The sequence below is a fragment of the Pezoporus flaviventris genome, unplaced genomic scaffold (assembly GCF_033815535.1).
Source record: "Pezoporus flaviventris isolate CSIRO_AGI_PZ_B2104156 unplaced genomic scaffold, CSIRO_AGI_Pfla_v1 ptg000046l, whole genome shotgun sequence".
NCBI classification, from domain to species: Eukaryota; Metazoa; Chordata; class Aves; order Psittaciformes; family Psittacidae; genus Pezoporus; species Pezoporus flaviventris.
The window spans coordinates 1208883-1232027 of record NW_026892594.1 but is presented as its reverse complement, the minus strand read 5'-3'; the positions used below and the strand labels follow the sequence as shown (position 1 = coordinate 1232027).

The 23145-nt window shown below is 52.2% G+C and overlaps 1 protein-coding gene across 1 annotated transcript; it reads right to left on the bottom strand.

Annotated features, from left to right (window-relative positions):
- Window positions 1-26: 26 nt before the first annotated feature.
- GDI2 (GDP dissociation inhibitor 2) lies at window positions 27-19234 on the bottom strand. The gene is made up of 11 exons (XM_061467941.1): window positions 19056-19234; window positions 9853-9960; window positions 8893-8992; window positions 7340-7474; window positions 5414-5612; window positions 4654-4785; window positions 3671-3770; window positions 2418-2589; window positions 1479-1623; window positions 1209-1263; window positions 27-1032 (listed from the first exon to the last, which is right to left on the bottom strand). Exons 1-11 carry the CDS (start codon window positions 19098-19100, stop codon window positions 877-879), a joined length of 1347 nt encoding a protein of 448 aa, XP_061323925.1. The 5' UTR covers window positions 19101-19234; the 3' UTR covers window positions 27-876.
- Between the last annotated feature and the right edge of the window lie 3911 nt (window positions 19235-23145).

Genomic DNA, 23145 nt, shown 5'->3' with positions numbered 1-23145 from the left:
AAGTGAATCAGACCAGAGGCCAGGACTGGTTTCCAGAATTTGGCTTTACTTGGCAGTACAGAAATCATTTGGAGCCTTCAGGAGCCACGAGGAGCAGAGGCTCTGTCATACCAATACCGCAGCGCCGTTTGGTCCAGCCCAGAAGCCCCCAGGCTACAGAAAATACTCCCACGTCTTGCCTGCTCTGTCATTTGTTCTCTCAATTTTAATAAGATTAAAACACAAAGGAGCCTTAGGCACAGCTGTGTCCCAACCGATGTAAACAGTTTTAGAAGCTTAAAGTGGAGGGTTAAGTTCTGTGCCCAGAACTAAGCCAACATTTGCTGCTACAATAGATGTGGGCTTTGTCCATAATACAACTTGCCACAGAGTTAGATCGATGGGAAAAAGACTTTTTTTAGGGATGCTGTCCACAATGATGGAGTGCTCAGTTTCTATTTTCCTTGATAATCAGGTTTGAGTGACAACTGTCACATCTACTAGCTCACCAGAAGCACATAATTGTGAAGGATGGCTACGAATGATTAAAAAGACATGGTAAGACACAGCTGTCAATGAGTTATCTCCGATCTGCACCAACGTCTACGTCTGCAAAGAGAAACCCACCAAACCCAAGGTTCAGTTTGCCTTTGCTTACCCAGGTTAGTCATTAAATCAGTGAGTAATTTGCCAGATTCTGGACAGCAGCCCTACTAGAACGAAATAATTAACACATCCAAAAAAGGGGAACATCATTACCAGTGCAGTACTCTTCAATCTCTCAGAGATGGGATTACAAAAGCAGGCCTTACAATATTGAGTTTCGTACAGTGTTCATTAAGTTCTTTATATATTCAGATGAGCCGGTTTGAACTTCTCCTCCTGCAGGGATCCTCATTACTGCTGCTCCTCCTCCCCATAGATATCGTTCTTCTTGCGTTTCATCTCTTCAAAATCAAACTCTGACCCCATCATCCTCTTATAAATATCTTTGATGTCGTCACACGTCGTCTCAAAGTGAGTGGTGGCGTCGTAGGTGCGAGAGATGAAGATCTGGGAAGAGAGGCAGCAGTTTAGTGTGGAGTCTCCAACCTCCCCACCTCATAGAATCACAGAATGGTCTGGGTTGGAAAGGATCTTATCCAGTTCCAATCCCCCCTGCCACTGGCAGAGATGACTCACACTAGACCATGGTGCCCAAGGCCTCTGTGCAACCAGCACTCACTCACCTGGCTTTCAGTTCCCAAGTCAGTCGGTGCAAACAGGTCACTGATGCTGACAAACCTGGAAGGAGAAGAAAGAGCTTCAGAATGGTTGTAGAGCATCAGTATGGGTGCAAGGCTGCATGAATTCAAGGGCATGCCTATGCCCAGTGTGTAACTGAGGCGCAGAGGGAATTCAAACACCTCCTCACAGCCAAACGGCCTTCAGGTGCCCTCCACCTTCATGCCTTAAGCAAAGGGGTGAGAATGGAGAGCAGGGACTGCTCAGGGCCTTACTTCTGCTCAATGGGCTCCAAGAGGTCCAAGGCCGGCTTGATTTCCTTCTCAGGGTCCGCGGTTTCCACAGTGGTGCTGGCGATGGCGATGTACTTCCCCTGCGCCGCCACGTTGTGTGCAGAGGAGATCATGCAGACGTAGATATCTGGGGAACCCACCACGGGGACAGGTTGGGACGTGCAAGGGAAGCCAACAGCTCAGGTCAGGGCTCCAACCCCCCTGCCACATACCGAAAGCCTCCTCCAGCCTGCATTCACACTTGTCTTCCTGCTCCCCCAACACTTTGAACCTCCGTGTCTCCTTGCCCTGCTGTCCTATGTGCTGTAGTCTGGGTACAAGCAGCCCTTAGATCTCCAGAACTTAGTTTCCCAGCTCCTGAAAGCCACCAGGATCGCCCCCATCAGCCAGACACCTCCTGTACAAGGGTGAGGAAGCATTTCCCTTCCTTGCCCCCCTCCCAGGACACCCCTGTGCTCCTCACCCACTTCAGGGGTTGGGGCACTTCCTTCTGTGGGTTCCTCAAACAACTTTCCAACCACAGAATCACAAGAGTGGTTTGTGTTAGAAAGGATCTTCAAATTATCCAGGTCCACCCCTGCCACAGGCAGGAACACCTTCCACTAGAGCAGCTTGCTCCAAGCCCCTGTGTCCAACCTGGCCTTGAACACTGCCAGGGATGGGGTAACCACAGTGCCCAAAGTAGTGGTAAATGCTCCCCAGCTTCTCACAGCTAAACTAAAGTATGGTGTAGCCTCACTGGGACCTACAGGATTTCTGGACATGGACGTGTTGCCATGGGAGCAATTGGAATGGGAATCCCATTGGATTCACACCTCACCAGACCACACGTTTGGTGCAAGGAGATTTAACATCCACTCTGGCTCAACCCAAGCAGGACCAGACGTGCCCATGCCCCAGTGTTCCCTGCTCCCCACACACCTGATTTCCGGTTGACCTGGTTCTGTGGAATGATGATCTGGCACGAGTTGGCATCGTTCGTGTTCTTGATGGGGTGGCTCAGGATGCAGATTACCCGGATCACTTGGCCCACCTTCGTGACGCGGTCCGAGACGTAGCTGGGGTCACAGATGAGCTGTTTGCAGCGAGCAACCTGCAGGGAACACATGGACCTTGAGCCACCACCACGTAGAGGAGTGCATACAGAGGTGAGGAACCGGTGGGTTTGGGGAATACAGAGAGAGATTTGAGGTGGCTGATCCTGCATCAGGTTCTTATTTCATTGCCATCAGCATGCTTCAACTCGGGCAATCCAAATCTTAGCTCATTACACTTAATGTGATCAATCACATCTTCCCCTCATCAGGCAGTGCACCATTAAGTTCAAATCACTGCAGAGTTGCAGAATGAGTTGGGTTGAAGGGACGTTAAAGCTCCTCCAGTTCCAACCCCTTGCCACAGGCAGGGACACCTTCCACCGGAGCAGGTTGCTGCAAGCCCCTGTGTCCAACCTGGCCTTGAACACTGCCAGGGATGGGGCAGCCACAGCTTCTCTGGGCAACCTAGGTAGTCCAGTACTATAACCTGCTGTTGTCAAGGCTGAACCCAACAGGTAGCAATTGACCAGTTCACATTAGAACTCACTTTTACAGTAACAGCTTTAATATTTGACCTATCTGAAGCCTCCAGGCCACCTGCACTTGGCCACATCACTCTATAGAGTGGATTATCTCCTCCACAGCTAGCCAGGACATGTCATCCCTTACCCAAAAGGGACATATTACCCTACCAGCAAATGCTCTGCACTGTAACTGGGAGCACATTTATAGCTCCCAAGCACTAGTTTTACATTGCCAGGTCGAGGAGAAGCTGCAGAGAGGCTGTGTGCCTGCTAATATTTAAATGTCAGGGGCAGAGCTAGTTCCATATCCACTTTAGACACAAGCAACAGCTCCTCTGCTGACTTGATTTATTCAGAAGACAACCTTTGCCAGGCCATGGAGACTTCATTCCAGTTCCTGGAGCAAGAATACTGTACTGTCCTCACCATGAAAATATCAACATATCTTAAGGGAGTTGGCACAGGGAAAACCAGCACTGGCCAAGGAAACGTGGTCCTGGAGCTCTGGTAATGGGTTTTCTACTGCATTGGTTCAGATCAATGACCAACAACCTCAGTTCTGAGAGGGAAGATGTGGGGTGGGGAGTACGGAAAGAACTGGAATGTTCCATACCTCCCCTTCAGACTTCACCCCGACTACTTTGCCATTCTCTATCACAATCTCTTCAATGGGCTTGTTCAGCATGTAGGTTCCTCCATAAATAGCGCTTAGCCTGCAAGAGAAAACCCATGTCAGCATGTCCCACAGGGGTGGGATTGGGTTGTAACAGCCCTTCAGCCCCTTGTTTCTATTCCACTTGGATAAACCCCACATTAGACCTAAACCTCTTCAAAATATGATGCCTAAACATCTACACAGCAGATGTTGTGTGCTGCTCTTTCTGCAGGCATCAGCTGCAATTACATCCAGCTAGAAGGACCCTGTGTGGTGCAACCCAGATGGTCCTACAGCCTAAGAGCTGCAGCCTGCACCACGTCAGCAAATCTGACTTCTTGAATAGACAAGATGCTGCAAACAGCAGCTCTGGGCAAACCCAGAATCACAGAATGCCACAGCTTCTCTGGGCACCCTGTGCCAGCGCCTCAGCACCCTCACAGGGAAGAGCTTCTGCCTAAGAGCTCATCTCAGTCTCCCCTCTGGCAGGTTAAAGCCATTCCCCTTGGCCTGGCCCTACAGGCCCTTGTCCAAAGCCCCTCTCCAGCTTTCCTGCAGCCCCTTTAGGCACTGGAGCTGCTCTAAGGTCTCCCCTTAAGGAGCCTTCTCTTCTCCAGGCTGACCCAGCCCAGCTCTCTCAGCCTGGCTCCAGAGCAGAGCTGCTCCAGCCCTCGCAGCATCTCCATGGCCTCCTCCACACTCGCTCCAGCAGCTCCACGTCCCTCTTGTGCTGCTGCCCCAGAACCACCACCACTAACAGCAATCACAGTATAAACAAGCCCAGAAAGAAGCAATCATCTCACATGGAAGATTCACTTGTTAAGACAGAGAATCACAAATGACCACAGTATTTTTATGTGGCAGCATGCTCTGGAAGCTTGAGCACCAACTCCATACATTCCAGTTTGAGGAAATGCTGGGATCCAAACCTGAGTTCTCACCTTGCAAATCCCTGAGGCAGCTCTCCAAGGCCATACAGGGGATAAAGGTAGGGGCTTTTGCCATATCTAGCCAGGGACTCGCTGTAGAGCTTAATCCTGTTGATTGTTTCTTGGCATGGTTGATCTAGATAGCTGGAGAGAGCAGTTATGTGATTCACAACATTTCACAAACCAAGACTTGCAGCAGAATACACTCCGAGAACAAAGTATCCACTTCCCATGAAGTTTCCTTCCCCACCCTTCAGCTGCTCCAGTATTTTCCTGGCAGTTCCCTTTCAGAAGCACTCGGTGTCACAAGGGGGTTTATTCAGGAAGGAGCAGCTTCAGTAACCCCAGGAACCCACAAAGTTTAACCATCCCATCAGCAGAGAAGCCCGTATCTTAAGATCGATGTGGCACCCAGGGACAGACACACTACCCCTGACTCCCAAAGCCCAGCACACAGCTGATTTGGGGGAGCAACTGAACCATAGAATGGTTTGTGTTGGAAGGGACCTTAAAGCTCCTCCAGCTCCAACCCCTGCCACAGGCAGGGACACCTTCCACTAGAGCAGCTTGCTCCAAGCCCCTGTGTCCAACCTGGCCTTGAACACTGCCAGGGATGGGGAAGCCACAGCTTCTCTGGGCACCCTGTGCCAGCGCCTCAGCACCCTCACAGGGAAGAGCTTCTGCCTAAGAGCTCATCTCAGTCTCCCCTCTGGCAGGTTAAAGCCATTCCCCTTGGCCTGTCCCTACAGGCCCTTATGAAGCCCACACTTACTCGTCAGTCCTGTAGAGTGCAAGGGCATGGCCTGTGAAGTCTATGACATCCTGCCCTAGGTCAAACTTCTTGTACACATCACGCATCGTGGTCTTCTTGGGATCGACGCCCTCCAAGGTTCGGGGATCGTTCTCATCAAAGCTGGCCACATACACGAGGAACTTCCTGAACCGGCGCTTCTCAAACAAGCCCATCAGGCCTAAAACCAAGGAATTCTGTGAGAACTCACCTAGCTACTAACAGCTTTTCCATCACTGCAGGTATCAGAAGCAGTGAGGAGTCCCGAGTGCTTCAAATAGCACTTGGGAATATGCAGTTTGGCCCTGCGGGCTAAAGAGGGAGCTCTGTTTAAGCAGGAGACCCCAATACCTGCCATGTGAAGTCCTTACAACCAGTTGTCCGGGTGTATTGGACTTCAGGAGGTGGTTAAAGGCATGGCTAAAGTCTGGGCTTCTATACTACTTCCTGCTAATGGAAAGCCTGGAGAACAGTTTACACTTGGCCTTTTCATGAGGAGAGACCCATGTTTGGTATCTACCAGACTTCGCATCAGCAAAGTGTGGTGATCAGCGCTCTCCTGAAGCCTGGCCAAGGAACTAGCAAGTGCTGAGAGGGCCAAAACTTCAAACATGAGATTGGACGAGGCACCATTAGTTTTCTACCAATTGGAGAAGCAGGACTGGGCTTGCCAAAATATGATGGCAGAGACAATACCAAAGGCACCTCCTACTTGTGCCAGTATAAGTCTCCGAGTCCCTTTAGAAGACAGCAACGTGGGCAAACTGAAGGAATAACGTCTTACTTCACAACAAACAGGAGCATCTGCTAGGAGGAAGGATCCAGTGTACAGACAAACCACATCCAGGGAGCCTTATGTGCAGGAGTCACTTTATCATGAGACTCCAGGGGCTGCTGAATACATCCTGTATCTGAAGCTAATGGACTGCCCTCTGCCAGCTCCTGATGCACTTTAGAGTCCCAGACTGGTTTGTGTTGGAAGGGACCTTAAAGCTCACCCAGTTCCAACCCCCTGCCACAGGCAGGGACACCTTGGAGCACGTTGCTCCAAGCCCCTGTGTCCAACCTGGCCTTGAACACTGCCAGGGATGGGGCAGCCACAGCTTCTCTGGGCACCCTGTGCCAGCACCCCAGCACCCTCACAGGGAAGAGCTTCTGCCTTATCTCCAACCTGAACTTCCCCTGTTTCAGTTTGAAACCATCACCCCTTGTCCTATCACTACAGTCCCTGATGAAGAGCCCCTCTCCAGCATCCTTGTAGCCCCCTTCAGACACTGGAAGCTGCTCTGAGGTCTCCACACAGCTTCTCTTCTCCAGGCTGAACAGCCCCCATGCTCTCAGCCTGTTTCTTTGGCACTTTGCTGCACTACTACGATCAGTAGTTTTGTCTGAAGAGTAGAATTTATGTAGGTAAGAATCCAGATTTGAGCTCAGTGCCTTGTGTCAGAATTAGTCACCCTAATGTGCCCACGGACAAACATCTCGCACACCCAATTCCATCCACCAAGGACCCAACATTAGATATTTATGGCAGAGCTGGGAGCATAAGCCCCAAATGCAACCTCTTGAGGAAGTAAAACACTGCCAAATTCCCACTGGATGAGCTGTAGAATAGGCAGCTTGACCAGCTCCATGTGAAAGCTCTAAAACTCAAAACTCACATTTTCATTTGAAAGCCCAAAACTCACATTGCACGTGGTGGTTGAAGTTAAATGAGATGCAGGAGAGTCCTAAGCTAAGCACAGTTTGTTACTCACATGGAGTCTACACACAGCACCACGTGAGGAGCATCAAGCTCTTTCGTACATGAGCACAGACTGTGCTGAGCTGTGGGTGGCAGAGATACGTCTTGCCTTTGTTTAGAGACAGTAGCTTCAGGAGGAAGCAGAGTAAGGTGCAGCTACTCACTGGATGCCAAGGCTTCTGCCTCAGTGGAAGGGACTTTGTAGATCTTGCCTCCCTTGTAGACGAAGCTCCCCTCAATCACCTTGAAGTCCAAGTAGCGAGTAACTTCTGTGTAGAGCAGCATCTTTACCAACTGACCTGGAAAGGAGGTTTGGCACATGTCAACCTGCTGGTCTAGAGACAGAAGCCAAGAGGACAGTGCTTCTCATAAGGCAGACAGTTCTTCCAACACAACAAACCCTTCAATGCCAGCACCAGATTCAACCCACACAGCTCTTACACCTTTGTGTAACATACATGTTGTGGTAGATACTCACTAGTGCATTCTGAGGCAGCTTTAAGGTTTTCTTACAGACAATTAACAGCTTCCTTGTCACTCCTGTGGTTTCCATCTGTCCTCTGCGTTAAAGCCACCCTCTGCAGCACATTAATCTGCTGCAGTACACTGCTGCTTTTTGGAGTTCATTCACACTCAACACAATAAACAAGGTTGTGTATTCTGGACCACAGCAGCTCCTTGTCCTCACTATCCAGATATAGCACAACATGTCCAGCCAAATGACCACCAATTAGCCCCTGGCTTGCACACAGCAAGAGGCAACATAGGCCCCAACACCCATCCCTGCATCCCCAGAGAGAAGCTGTCACTTACAAATTGGTTTGGGTTGGAAGGGACCTTAAAGCTCATCCAGTTCCAATCCCTGCCACAGGCAGGGACACCTTCCACTAGAGCAGCTTGCTCCAAGCCCCTATGTCCAACCTGGCCTTGAACACTGTCAGGGATGGGGCAGCCACAGCTTCTCTGGGAACCCTGTGCCAGCACCTGAGCACCCTCACAGGGAAGAGCTTCTTCATAAGGTCCCATAAGGTCTCATTTAAATTAAATGCACCACAACGCCTGTACAAACTGAAAGTAAGCTGAGAGTAACCAAACCTTGACCAAGTTTTCCAACAGGACTGGCACTACACAATACATCTATCTCCTTGTCCATCAGAGACAGATTCCAGCAGCAAGTGGTTGGAATCTGGCAAAGGGAGTTGCCCCTGAACTTGCTGGCATTGATAACCCACAGTGGATCTGGTCTAGAAGACCTGTCCCAGTAGTGGAACACACAGATCACAGAACGAGGATTTGTAGCATCAGTAAGAGATGATAGTCTGCAAGCCATAAAATGGGAACAAAGGGAATAATATTCACCATGGAATCAACCATTTTTTCCTAAGCCATGGAAGAACAATCTGATTCATGGCATTAACTGGCTAGAAATACAAACATGTTAGGAGGAAATGTTGGGAAACATTCAAACCATCCAGATTGCTGCACGCTCCAAGTTGGAGCCGTCTTCCCAATTGGAAAGATTAACAGCCAAAAGCAATCACAGCGCAAAAGCACTGGTGCTTCCAGGCATGTAGATGAGCTCAAGTGAGCTTTCCACGTGATGAATGCTCCAACAGGTTCATGAAGAGATGGCTGAAGGGTTGTTTCTGTGACTGCAGCACTGAACACTCACCCAGGCTAAGCTGGGAAGCAGATTTGGGAGCTCAGTATCACTTACCATTAGCCATTAGGAATTTAGGAATGAGGTCCACGTTCCAGTCTCTTCCTCGCCCCATAGATTCTGGTGGAGTTCCTGGTAGATTAAACCTTTTGTAGAGCTTTGGAGAGAATACAAACCTTATTATAGCAGAGGAAATGTCTATGGGTGGAACTGCTCCCACACATGCACACACTTTCCACCCCCATGTCTTCTCAGCTGAACATAAGCTCTTCACAGCAAGTTTTTGGCCAGCATTTGAGCTCCAATTTGCTTTTTGATGCAACACACACAATGCAAACCCAGTGAACTGCTGCAGTAAGAAATGGGCAGCATTATTCTGCTTATCCAGTCTTTCTTCCTCCAAGGATTAACGCTTGGGAATTTACTACCTGCTGAACCAAAAGACTGTTTAACATTAAGGTAATCTAATCAAACTGCAGGCTCCTCTATCCACTTATATCATATTCCCAATATATTTAACCCATGAAGCAGGAAGGAGAGCAGGGATCTCCTGACATCTGACAGCCACAGCACCAGTTTTAGGGGTAGAGGATCACAGGGTGCAAGCAATAACCAAACAAGGTGGTGCATATCCAGCTGGGAGTGCTCACAGAGCAAGGACAGACTGGAATATCACAGCACAAGGAGCACAGAGAGTTTCTCAGTCCGACATTTGGTGGCAGGAACAATTCAGCTGGAGAGTTTAAACATGAAAGAGGTTTAACATGTAGCTGTCAGGCATTATAACTGAAGGATCACTCAAGTGCTTGAATCTGGGAACGCCAGAAAACAAGTGCTGTCTACCAAGTTTAAATATAGTGAGGGAGAAACCAGTGTGGAAGTGCCATAAAACTTTCCAATTCAAAGGAAACTCTTAAGAGTAATGGCTTTGCATCCACCCCTAGGATACCTGGACATAAAACCCCTTTTGTGTGCCTTTGGGGAGGACACAATAGGGGGGTCAGCCTCAGTACTTACATCCTCCAGGGGTGTAATGGATGCGCTTTCCCCTCCATAGTAGGAGTTCCGATCCATGTGAAGGACTTTCTTTCCATTCACTGACATGATCCCAGAGAGGATGCATTCCTAAGGAGAGAAGGAAGAATGAAAGGGATGTGTTAGTTGTGTTGGAGCCTCCTGCCACATTTCCTAAGGATGCTTGTTCAGACAACCTGATGCATGCCTGGATCTGAAGGTCCCTGCACAGCCCTTGGAAAACAAACACAGCAGTTGCCTCACTGCAGAATTAAGAAGTGCTGAAAGACTTGTCTGAGACAGATTAACCCCTTTATGAGGTTTGCTGCCTGCTCTGGGCACACCAACCATGTAATGTTTGCTGCAATACACAACCAACACCTATCAGGGCTCCCCTGAGGAAGTTTCTGGGAAACTCATGTATTTGGGACTGAACAGGAATATCTGCACTCTTAAACCCCCAGCTACCAGTTTAAAAATGTTATAGAGAGGCAGCACCTTCATTTATGGGTGACAGCAGGAGCATGAAACGTTACTTGGACTATAGTAAGTCTCCTCAAAACCTCAATTGTTGGTATTTGCCAAATGGGACATGCAAAAGAATCAACAGGTACTATTAGAGGGTAGAGGTAGTATCAAGACTAAATGAAGCCATTTGGAAGCTTTATCATCTCAGCAGACACTTTGCTGTTCTCACTAGGTACCCACTGAGATGAGTAATAGAGAGATTACTCTGAGCAGCAGATCAGAGTCTAAATGCAAGACCAAGACTGAGACTAACCACAGAGGGATGCACGTTGTAGCTAGCAAAACCAGCTCAGGACCTGCATGGCTAAATCCACATTAAAGCGCAACTTTAAAACTAACCCGGTCACCAGCTCTGGCATTCCCAAGCCAAAGAGCTTAACAAATACTTGACTACTTGGTGTGCTTGGCACTGCTTATCGAGGAGGTTTTAATGATCTTGCTCTACCTCAACTCTCTCCAACGGCAGAATTACATGGGCAACTGATCTCTCATTGCCCATCAGTATTATCTGGCTTGTAGGTCCCAGCCATATATTGTGTTATCGTTCATTCAGGTGTAAAACCCAACATCCAGCCGCTGAGAGATACCACCACTGCATGTCTGCTTGCCCACAAGCAGAGGGGCCATTCATTCACCCAAGAGAACCAGCACACTGATCCTCCTGGCAGAGATATGCATCTCTGCGAGATCCTTCACGTTTACTCCAGATGTGTTTTGCCCTGTGGAGTGCTCAGGACTCTCCTTGTGTGCCACTTCCCCCTTGCAACACATATGAGGTGTATTTCAAACTACATTACATGGGGATGGGTGAGCGTGCTCAGCGAAATCACAGCCACAACACAAGGGGTCTCCCACCACATCTGTTTTAAATGACTTGCAAATCCCAACTCTGGGAAATCCTCCATCTACAGAAAGCTTTTAAAATCATCTTCAACTTCACCAGCCAAGGAGTAATCCATGGTTAAAGGCAGCTTTTAGGAGGGGTTATTTAGTTCTGAAGTGCCTTAATGTGATATGTGTATGGATGGTCTGTAGGATCACTGGTGTGGGGGTTCACTGGTGTTAAACTTCCAGTGGTAACAGTCAAATCTTCTGTGCTGGGAGAGAAAGATGGTGGCCAGCCTGTGACCCACCAGGATGTCACCATAATTCAGCCAAGACATCAAAGAGCAAAGCCTGAACTGCATGGCTAGTGTACAGGAAGAATGGGATGCTTCAAGTTTATCCCTGAAGTCGTAGGTGATCTCAAACATGAAGCCACAAAGCTTCATGGTCATCATGTGGACTGTGAGCAGGTAACCACAAAGCTTCCCACAAAGTCTCTCCATGATCCACCATCTGCCATTCCAGCCCTTACCATACTCCACAGACTTAAGAGCTCTCATATCATAGAATCACAGCCTGGTTTAGGTTGGAAGGGACCTTAAAGCTCATCCAGTTCCAACCTCTGCCACAGACAGGGACACCTTCCACTAGAGCAGCTTGCTCCAAGCCCCTGTGTCCAACCTGGCCTTGAACACTGCCAGGGATGGGGCAGCCACAGCTTCTCTGGGCACCCTGTGCCAGCGCCTCAGCACCCTCACAGGGAAGAGCTTCTGCCTAAGAGCTCATCTCAGTCTCCCCTCTGGCAGCTTAAAGCCATTCCCCTTGGCCTGTCCCTACAGGCCCTTGTCCAAAGCCCCTCTCCAGCTTTCCTGCAGCCCCTTTAGGCACTGGAGCTGCTCTAAGGTCTCCCCTTCAGGAGCCTTCTCTTCTCCAGGCTGACCCAGCCCAGCTCTCTCAGCCTGGCTCCAGAGCAGAGCTGCTCCAGCCCTTGCAGCATCTCTGTGGCCACTTGCTGCAACAGCTCCACGTCCCTCTTGTGCTGCTGCCCCGGAGCTGGATCAGGACTGCACGGGGGGGTCACCCCAGAGCACAGCAGAGGGGGGGCAGGACCCCATCCCTAAGCTGCTGCTCACGCTCTGAGGGTGCAGCCCAGCACATGCGGGGGAGTTCTGGGCTCAAGCACACACTGAAGCAGGGTCATATGGGGAGCTTCTCATAAACCAACACCCCCAAGCCCTTCTCCTCAGGGCTGCTCCATCCAGCCTGTGTTTGTGCTTGAAATTGCCTACAAGGCCCCTCCTCTGGTTTTAGACAGGCAGAAGAAAGACACAGCTGCACCAAACCCTGTGTTAAGACAGTACTCGAGCACCACGAGCCCCACAACACTGAGGAACTGCACAAGCCAAAGTGCAGATGCCAGTTAATACGTTAATGACTTACCACATGCAATGTGGGGCTGATACACTAAGTGCATCACCACTGGCCAGAGCGATTTCCCTACTTAAACCAAATTCAGAGCTCTACATGATCTTGTTGACTCTTTTTGACTCTACCCTGATTTTTTATCCCCCTGGAGCATCTTCCAAAGCCTCTGCCACATGGTGCTACAGGACTGAAAGTGTCTGTGCTGGAGCTGAGCCATGAGAAAGACAACCAGGTCTTGAAAACAAAGTAAGTATCAAATGGAGAAATGAACTTACAGCATAAGCTGCAGAAACTACATTCTTTGGTCCAGATGTCAGCTGATTTCCTTCCTCTGTTTAAGGAGACTTCAAAGTATTTCTTGCTCTGTCCTTTCAGCACAGCACACCCATCACTTCCCAGGGAGAGTGTATCCCTTCAACAGGCTGCCCACGCAAACTGCCAGCAAATTTGGGTACCAGCAGAAGATATATCTTAAGTACCTTTTCAATCATATTTCATACCCATTAACCACCAATATGGGTGCTGAGGTGGAGGAATTACAACACTATTTTATCCAAGGCTCATTTAACATATTCATAGTATAACTCAGGCTCCTGCAGAGCCCTGAAGCGCTGAAATCCAGTGCAGGCCTTTCACCATTGCTTCCCTTCGTGGCTGATGAGGCAAAGGCATGATCATAAAACACAAGAGACACAATAGATTTATCCTCCCAGCTCAGCAATCCCTTTTGATGGCTGCACTGCCTGACTGCTGGTTAGACCCATCCACTGGTGCACTAGTCTGTGCACAGGAAACTCTTGATATGTCACTGTGTCATTTGGGTCAGGAAGCAAGGAAAACAAACAGCCTGTAGTGATAAGGGAAGGGCTGGAAGCAGTTTAAACTGCAGATGAAAAAAGGGGAAGCATCAGAGTTCAAATCTTTGGCTTTCTGACTGTATTATGAACATAGGCACCATGCAAAGAGGTGCAGACAGCAGAGAGGGTACCAAGACAATGGGAGGAAAGCTCCAGGTATCCATCTGGGGTCAAACACAATCTGTGCAAATTCCAGTCACACTGTGCTACTATAATCCAGTGCTTCAGCCAGTCCAAGTTATGATGGGCTCTCCCTTTGTGTTGCTGAATGAATGACAGAGCAAGTCCTGCAGCAACTGATGGCGTCTGCAGCACCGCTCGGCTGCTTCAAATGGATGGAGAGCACAGAGCCAGAGAGCAATGTACATCAGACACAGCACATCCAATACAAATCCATGGAAGAAAACAGGAATAAGGTGTAACTTGAAGGTATTAGTGTTCCCATGCTTGCTGGAGACCATCAGCTCTTCCCCCACTTGCACAAACTGGTTGCAAATAGACCTTCTGCACACAGAAGCCTTCAGGAATTGCGGGAAGCAAGTAGATCTCCATGGATTTTCTCCAAGTAGGGCAGCAGTTCAGAAAGGCTCAGACAGACCGAAGGGGGACCTGAGCCAGAGTCAGTCTTTCTAATGGTGCTGAAGGGAAGATCCTACAGAGAACATTCAGCAGAGCCCCTTCATCTTTAAGAACAGGTTCTGGCTCACCAAGAGCTCCTTCTTAGAAAGGCATGCTGTGGCAAGCAAGAAGTTATACCAGCTCCTTACCCTCACCCAGGCTATTCCACCTCTGGCATGGTGTTGGTTACATCTACTCTGCCAGATTAGCAAACAAGACTTAAAGCTCTGCTTAGCCATACAAAGTGCAAAAGCAATTTACTCACTGCACTTGAGCAATCCCCACAGCTACAAGGGGATGATGCAAGGGACAGTGATACTCTGCTTGGTCCCTGCCGTCACTCTGATGTTCTTTATTTAGGCTCTTGAAGCCATGAGGCCTGTGCCTGTATGATTAAATGTATCTTGAACCGAAGAGTTTGGCTATGCTGCTCCTACAGAAAGTGAATCTGTATCTTCGTGAAGGATTGATACAGCTTTAATGTGGGGAGGCAGCTGGCAGGTAAGAAGCTTAGTTCAGCACACTGGTGCCTGTAACGAGTAAAAACCCAGCAGGAACATGGTGTCCATCTACTGGGGTTGAAGAGGGCAGTTTAATTATGCCCAACATTCATGTCAAATAACCCACATCACAGAAAGCAGTGTCCTGACAGAGGGCACAGAGCAAGCACCAGACCACTTTGAGACCAGAGAGGTGTAAACTAAGGTGAACTGAAGAGAAAAGGCTGAAAATAAACCCCTGAGGTGTTCTCCAGCCTGTATCACCACATCAGATTAAAACCGAGTTTGTGCTGTAGGTCTGGAGGAAGACGCTACCTAATGTGCAATGCAGGGGACACACAGCAAGCCTAAGCCACGGATCTTAAAGCTATTAAGACATGAGCAACTTTGAGAAGCCATTCCCACCAGCACCTCCAGGATGTGGTAGCTGGAAGGTTGATCAGGTCTCATGCTACAGCACCCAGCACCCAGCACCCAGACCCACCAGTGCTTCACAAAAGCCTGCCCTGGAGTCATCACACACTGCTCAATGCACAGAGGGATAGGGAGGAAAGCAGCACTCATGGATTATACCTCGTGTAAGTTTGAGGATGTTGTACCAGCAGGAATTTGGGATTCTGGAGCACCGGGAGACAGGCTGAGAGATCTGAGATTGATCAGCCTGGAGAAGAGAAGGCTCCTGACAGGGAGACCTTAGAGCAGCTCCAGTGTCTGAAGGGGGCTCCAGGAAGCCTTGAGAGGGGCTTTGGACAAGGGCCTGTAGGAACAGGCCAAGGGGAATGGCTTTAACCTGCCCGAGGGGAGACTGAGATGAGCTCTTAGGCAGAAGTTCTTCCCTATGAGGGTGCTGAGGCGCTGGCACAGGGTGTCCAGAGAAGCTGTGGCTGCCCCATCCCTGGCAGTGTTCAAGGCCAGGTTGGACACAGGGGCTTGGAGCAAGCTGCTCTAGTGGAAGGTGTCCCTGCCTGTGGCCAGGGTTGGAGCTGGAGGAGCTTTAAGCCCTTCCAACCCAAACCAGTCAGGGATTCTATAAGTCTATAAAAAATGCTCAGGGACTGTTTTCCCCTCCTGCTAAGACATCTCTTTACCAGCTTGGCACTGCAGTGGAGCCTCCAATTTGCATATGTAAGGGAAAATCTTAAATATAGTGAGTGCTGGAAATCCCAGTCCTAAAGCTGCCTTAACTCCTCATCACTGGTTCAAAAAAGAGATTAACACCTGAAATATTCCCATCAGAAGTGGAATTTAAGCACTCTTGTGCAGTGGCCTCACAGACCCAACCAGAACAATGACTGCATCAGATGCATTTGTGGTTCTTTACAAAGGCTCCAATGCTTTATTTTTAGTCTTTAATCCAACAACTGAACTTTTACTTTGGAAAGAGAAAGAGAAAACCTCTCTGGATCAGCAGCCACTCACTGCCTCTCCCAAATGGTCTGTATTACAGGTATTTTATGGGCTTTGTACAAGTCCTAGTGATGGATACTAGGAGAAATCAACCTGTAACTCTCATGGGACAAGACACAGGATGGATATGACCCAACAGGTAGCCTGGCAGAGAGGCAGAGCACTGGAGTATCTGGCAAATGGGACCCCCATTTCATCTCCTTTTGCTCAGGTGGCATCGAGATCGCTATCTGAGGTGGAAGAGGAGACACAAACTCATTGAGTATATGGGATTCCATCAGTACAGTCCATTTTTGCAAGGGCCAGCTTTAAGGAAAAGGTGGTTGAAAACATCACCGTAAGTTTCATGACAGCTCAAGGCTCTTTGGAAATGGCAAGAAACAACTGGATGTGTTTACACAGTGTGTTTTCCAGTTCCTTTTCCTCAGGAAGCCCAAGTGCCAGCACTGGTACCAGACCAGAGCTGGAGGAGCAACCTTTGAGCTTCCAGCTGGACACCTCATCTGACTGCATCCTGCAGCCCACCCTGAACCAGATTCTGCTCTGAAACTACTCGCCAGCTACCGTGACTGAACCAACAACGTGCATTTTAGGATTGGGAATGTCCTGCCTGCACCAGGGCCTCTGGTTCCCATTCACTTGGTTTTCCACATGAGCTGCTCACGTTGAGATGAAGTTGATTCTGTTCTAATTGGTATTTCAGAGGTAAAGCCTGTACACCAGAAACAGAATAAGCCTTCTGCCAGCTCTCAGGCTCTGGAGTTTGGTCAGCACACCTTCAAATCCAGCCATAATTCATTCCTTTTAACTCCACTGCTGATCATTAGCATGAGCTTGTCTTAAAAGTGATTTCACAAGAGGCCTTTTGTCAACTTTACATTGGCATTTGTCAGTTTGAGATTAAGCACGGTGCTTACCAACTTGATACCATAGCTCACTCTAAAGCATAAATTAACATTTTAATGGAGCTCAGATCTATTGGAGGCCCCTTCACCAGCAGAGCTCATTATATTTCAGCCTCCCCACAACTCCATTTCCCTGCTTTGCTGAGCCAGAGACAGGTTTTAGGACAGACTGCAGCTTTCCCTATCAAAGGGAAGAAGCTTTTGTCTCAGAAGTCATTCCTGCAACCTCAAAGGAAGAGAGGGAATGAAAGCAACCAGGAAAGTTGGGTCTACCCTATGGCAGGAGCTGGGGAGCTGCTCCCACACTCTGCACATTTCCTTTGTGCCACATCCTGCATTTGGTACCATTATTCCCATACTCAAATCAGGCGAATGATAAACCAGATCTGCCTCAAAGCAGACGTGCCCCGGGTCCTGTGTCAGCAGCCACAACGCCTTCACCACTGTGGCACAGCCCTGTCAATCACAGCACCAAAGCCACAGTAGGAAGCAAATGTATTTCTATTTACCATTACCAGGGGAAGTGGGGGAAATCCCTTACAGCCAACCCCAAAGGTATCTCTTTGTCTAGCCACCTCTTCCCATTAAGAAGGGGGAAACAAAAGCAGGAAAGGCTATTTAACAGCGAGGAAAACCTCCTCTCCACCATATTGGATTTTCTCCCTCCCTCCTTCAAACAATGCCTCTGCTTTGTAACCTGCAGTCCACCCTCCAGCCCTTACTAAACCCACACAACATAAGCTAGAGGTGGCTCCAGGAATCTCCTCGGGCCAAAGGAAGGAACCAGCAGCAATCCCCCCAAGCAAACCTCCCAGATCAGCAGCACTGCCATATTTTCCAACCCTCAGCAGCCTGCAGCACGGGCTGCATCCTCCACAATAGGACAAAGCCCCACCACGGCTCATCACCCCCCTCCCTCCGCCGCACCCCCGAGTGCCATCAGCTGTCAGCTTTCCTCAGGGATGACCGAAATGAAGGGAGGATTTTTTGGGAAGGGGGGGGGAGAATAGAAAAAGGGGGGGATCAGACATATCTGACAGGCGTGCAAAGCTCGCCCGCCTCCCATCCCCCTCCTGCTGCAGTCAGGGCTGGATGGAGAGCCGAAGGCTGCAAAGGCGGAGCGGGGATGGGGCGGAGAGGGAAGGGAAGGGGAGGGGGGGGGGATAAAACCAGGTCTGCCTCCACCCTTAAGCCGGGCTACGCTGCGGGGAGGGCACGGCTTGATGGACCTTCGGGCACCTCTGGGTATGGGGGGGATTAAATAATGATAATAATCATTAAATGAAGGCTAAAAAGCGGGCAATAAATCACCGTTGGCGTTTTATTGTCCGCCGTCCCCCGCCCTCCCTCCGCTCAACAACTGCATTTCCTGGGGCCTCCCACCAGCAGCGCCGCGGACCGGGGCCTCCAGGGAGATGGGGGGACACAGGAGCTCGGGGTGGGGGTGGAAACATGGAATAAGGAAGGGGGTGTTCATCCAAACATATTATAACACATGTATTATAATAGGGGGTCTATTATAATCATATTAAACGCAGAACCCAAGCCCGTTAGGGATGGGGGGAAAGGACCCAGGTGGATGGGGGGGATATGAAAGGGATTCAAGCCGGGGGGGGGGAATACGTGATGGGGGGTGCGCTGATAATTAGATGATAGATGAGGAAAAAGACCCAAGTGTTGTGAAGGGGGAACACGAGCAGAACCCAGGCACCTCAGGGTAACAGTTGGGGGGGGGGAGGGTGAGGAACCTATGCACTGCAGATGGGACTGGGGGGGCTACGACGGTGACAGGTGAACAAAACACCGTAAGGTCTGAGCGGGAGCTGGGGGGGGGGGAATGAATCAGGCGAGAGGTTAAGAAAGGAAGAAGGGAACAAGGACTCGGGTGTCCGGGGGGAGGGGGGGGTCTCAGGACCAGGGGCTGAGGTGAAGGGGCGGGGATGATGGGGGGGGGGATAATGATGCAGATGGGGAAAAGGACACCGACTCCTGAGAATGAGCACCGGGGTGCGCGATGGGGCACACACAGACAGGACCCGGGAGGGGTGGGGGGGTGGGGGGGGGATATCTGCGGGGCGGGTCAGGGCGGCGGCCGCCCGCTGCAGGCCCGAGGCCCAGGGCGGGCGGCGGCTCCTCCTCACCGTGAGGCCGGTGCCCAGCACGATCACGTCGTACTCCTCATTCATGGCGGCGCTGGGGGGGAAGAAGGGAAGAGCGGGGTGCGGGGGGCAGCGTCCCTCAGGACCGTCTCCGCCGGCCGGGGCTGAGGCGAGCCGGGCGCTGGAGCGGGAGAAAATGGAGCCGCCGCCGTGAGGAGACCGCGCCGCGCCCCCGCGCCTGCCAATCACCGCCCGCCGCCGCTCGCCATTGGCTCCTCCGCGCCCGTCGCGAAGGGGCGGGCACTGAGCCTTGACGGAGGAGCTGCCACCGTGGTGGGGGCGCGACGCGCATGCGCTGAGCTCGTGTCGCTCCCGTCTTTACCCCCTCCCGCCTGCCCCGGCGGGTTTGGGCAGCGTGGAGTAGTCAATGGGATGGGGATGGGGATGGGGATGGGGATGGGGATGGGGATGGGGATGGGGATGGGGATGGGATGGGGATGGGGATGGGGATGGGGATGGGGATGGGGATGGGGATGGGGATGGGATGGGGATGGGGATGGGGTGGGGGGGGGATGGGGATGGGGATGGGATGGGGATGGGGATGGGATGGGGATGGGGATGGGGATGGGGATGGGGATGGGGATGGGGATGGGGATGGGATGGGGATGGGGATGGGGATGGGATGGGGATGGGGATGGGGATGGGATGGGGATGGGATGGGGTGGGGGGGGATGGGGATGGGGATGGGATGGGGATGGGGATGGGGATGGGGATGGGGATGGGATGGGGATGGGGATGGGGATGGGATGGGGATGGGGATGGGGATGGGATGGGGATGGGGATGGGATGGGGATGGGGATGGGATGGGGTGGGGTGGGGAGGGGATGGGATGGGGATGGGGATGGGGATGGGGATGGGGATGGGATGGGGATGGGATGGGGATGGGGAGGGGATGGGGATGGGGAGGGGATGGGGATGGGATGGGATGGGGATGGGATGGGGATGGGGATGGGATGGGATGGGGATGGGGATGGGGATGGGGATGGGATGGGGATGGGGATGGGATGGGGTGGGGGGGGGATGGGATGGGGATGGGGATGGGGATGGGATGGGGATGGGGATGGGATGGGATGGGGATGGGATGGGGATGGGGATGGGGATGGGATGGGGATGGGATGGGGATGGGGATGGGATAGGGATGGGGATGGGGATGGGATGGGGATGGGGATGGGGATGGGATGGGATGGGGATGGGGATGGGGATGGGATGGGGATGGGGATGGGGGTGGGGGGGGGATGGGGATGGGGATGGGATGGGGATGGGGATGGGATGGGGATGGGGATGGGGATGGATGGGGATGGGATGGGGATGGGGATGGGGATGGGGATGGGGATGGGGTTGGGGATGGGGATGGGATGGGGTGGGGGGGGGATGGGATGGGGATGGGATGGGGATGGGATGGGGATGGGATGGGGATGGGGAGGGGATGGGGATGGGATGGGGATGGGATGGGGATGGGGATGGGATGGGATGGGGATGGGGATGGGGATGGGATGGGGATGGGGATGGGATGGGGTGGGGGGGGGATGGGATGGGGATGGGGATGGGGATGGGATGGGGATGGGGATGGGATGGGATGGGGATGGGATGGGGATGGGATGGGGATGGGGATGGGATGGGGATGGGGATGGGATGGGGATGGGATGGGGATGGGATGGGGATGGGATGGGGATGGGATGGGATGGGGATGGGGATGGGATGGGGATGGGGATGGGATGGGGATGGGATGGGATGGGGATGGGATGGGGATGGGGATGGGATGGGGATGGGGATGGGATGGGATGGGGATGGGATGGGGATGGGGATGGGGATGGGGATGGGGATGGGGATGGGGATAGGGATGGGATGGGGATGGGGATGGGATGTGATGGGGATGGGATGGGGATGGAGATGGGATGGGGATGGGGATGGGGATGGGATGGGGATGGGATGGGGATGGGGTGGGATGGGGATGGGAGTGGGATGGGATGGAGATGGGATGGGGATGGGAATGGGGATGGGGATGGGATGGGGATGTGATGGGGACGGGATGGGGATGGGATGGGGATAGGATGGGATGGGGATGGGGTGGGATGGGGATGGGGATGGGAGGGGATGGGATGTGATGGGGATGGGGATGGGATGGGGATAGGATGGGATGGGGATGGGGATGGGGACGGGATGGGGATGGGACGGGTTGGGGATGGGACGGGATGGGGATGGATGGGGATGGGGATGGGATGGGGATGGCGATGGGGATGGGATGGGATGGATGGGATGGGATGGGGATGGGGATGGGATGGGGATGGGATGTGATGGGGATTGGGATGGGATGGGGATGGGGATGGGATGGGGATGGGGTGGGGATGGGGATGGGGTGGGATGGGGATGGAGTGGGATGGGATGGGGATGGGAATGGGGATGGGGATGGGATGGGGATGGGGATGGGATGGGGATGTGATGGGATGGGGATGGGGATGGGGTGGGATGGGGATGGAGTGGGATGGGATGGAGATGGGATGGGGATGGGAATGGGGATGGGGATGGGATGGGGATGTGATGGGATGTGATGGGGACGGGATGGGGATGGGATGGGGATAGGATGGGATGGGGATGGGGTGGGATGGGGATGGGATGGGGATGGGGATGGGAGGGGATGGGATGTGATGGGGATGGGGATGGGGACGGGATGGGGATGGGACGGGATGGGGATGGGATGGGGATGGGGATGGGGATGGGGATGGGGATGGGATGGGATGGGGATGGGATGGGGATGGGATGGGGATGGGGATGGGATGGGATGGGGATGGGGATGGGATGGGGATGGGGATGGGGATGGGATGGGGATGGGGATGGGGTGGGATGGGGATGGAGTGGGATGGGATGGGGATGGGGATGGGGATGGGATGGGGATGGGGATGGGATGGGGATGTGATGGGATGTGATGGGGATGGGATGGGGATGGGGATAGGATGGGATGGGGATGGGGTGGGATGGGGATGGGATGGGGATGGGGATGGGATGGGATGGGATGTGATGGGGATGGGGATGGGATGGGGATAGGATGGGATGGGGATGGGGACGGGATGGGGATGGGACGGGATGGGGATGGGGATGGGATGGGGATGGGATGGGGATGTGATGGGATGTGATGGGGATGGGATGGGGATGGGGATAGGATGGGATGGGGATGGGGTGGGATGGGGATGGGATGGGGATGGGGATGGGGATGGGATGGGATGGGATGTGATGGGGATGGGGATGGGATGGGGATAGGATGGGATGGGGATGGGGACGGGATGGGGATGGGACGGGATGGGGATGGGGATGGGATGGGGATGGGGATGGGGATGGGGATGGGATGGGATGGGATGGGATGGGGATGGGATGGGATGGGATGGGATGGGGATGGGATGGGGATGGGGATGGGGATGGGAATGGGGATGGGATGAGGATGGGGATGGGATGGGATGGGGATGGGGAAGGGGAAGGGATGGGGATGGGATGGGGAAGGGAAAACAACATGCACTCCCCGAGCAATGCTGGGGAGTCCTCAATGGAATGGAATGCGAATGGAAAGGGAAAAGGAAGGGAAAGAAGGAAAGGAAAAGGAAAGGGGAAAAAAGAAGGGAAAAGGGGGAAAGTAAAGGGGAAAAATGGGGAAAAGGAGAAGGGAAAGGAAAGGGAAGGGAAAGGAGAGTCATCATGCTGCATGTGCAAAGGAAATATGTGCGCAAGGCGTGTGCAATGACAGCCTGTGACTGTGCAGTGGGTGGGTGCGTTGGTGCACGTGTGCTTGTGCACAGGTCCTGTTGCACGCCCATTGGGGTGCCTGTGCATGCAATGGGTACACATGTGGTGGTGCAATGGGCACGTGCTTGTGTACAACACATGCGTTCACACCTGTGCAGTGAGGTTCCACTGCCCAGAGAAGCTGTGGCTGCCCCTTCCCTGGCAGTGTTCAAGACCAGGTTGGACACAGGGGCTTGGAGCAACCTGCTCTAGTGGAAGGTGGAACTGGATGAGCTTTAAGGTCCCTTCCAACCCAAAGCAGTCTGAGATTCTATGGACACGCATCTGCACGTGTGCAAAG

Bases quoted from the DNA above. Each gene is read 5' to 3' on its own strand.
- GDI2 (XM_061467941.1), bottom strand. From the start codon at position 19,100: ATGAATGAGGAGTACGACGTGATCGTGCTGGGCACCGGCCTCACG. The intron at 8,993-9,852 runs GTAAGTACTGAG...TTCTCTCCAAAG, and splicing joins CCATTACACCCCTGGAGGAT to CTCTACAAAAGGTTTAATCT. The intron at 1,624-2,417 runs GTGTGTGGGGAG...TGGGTTCCCCAG, and splicing joins CCAGGTCAACCGGAAATCAG to ATATCTACGTCTGCATGATC.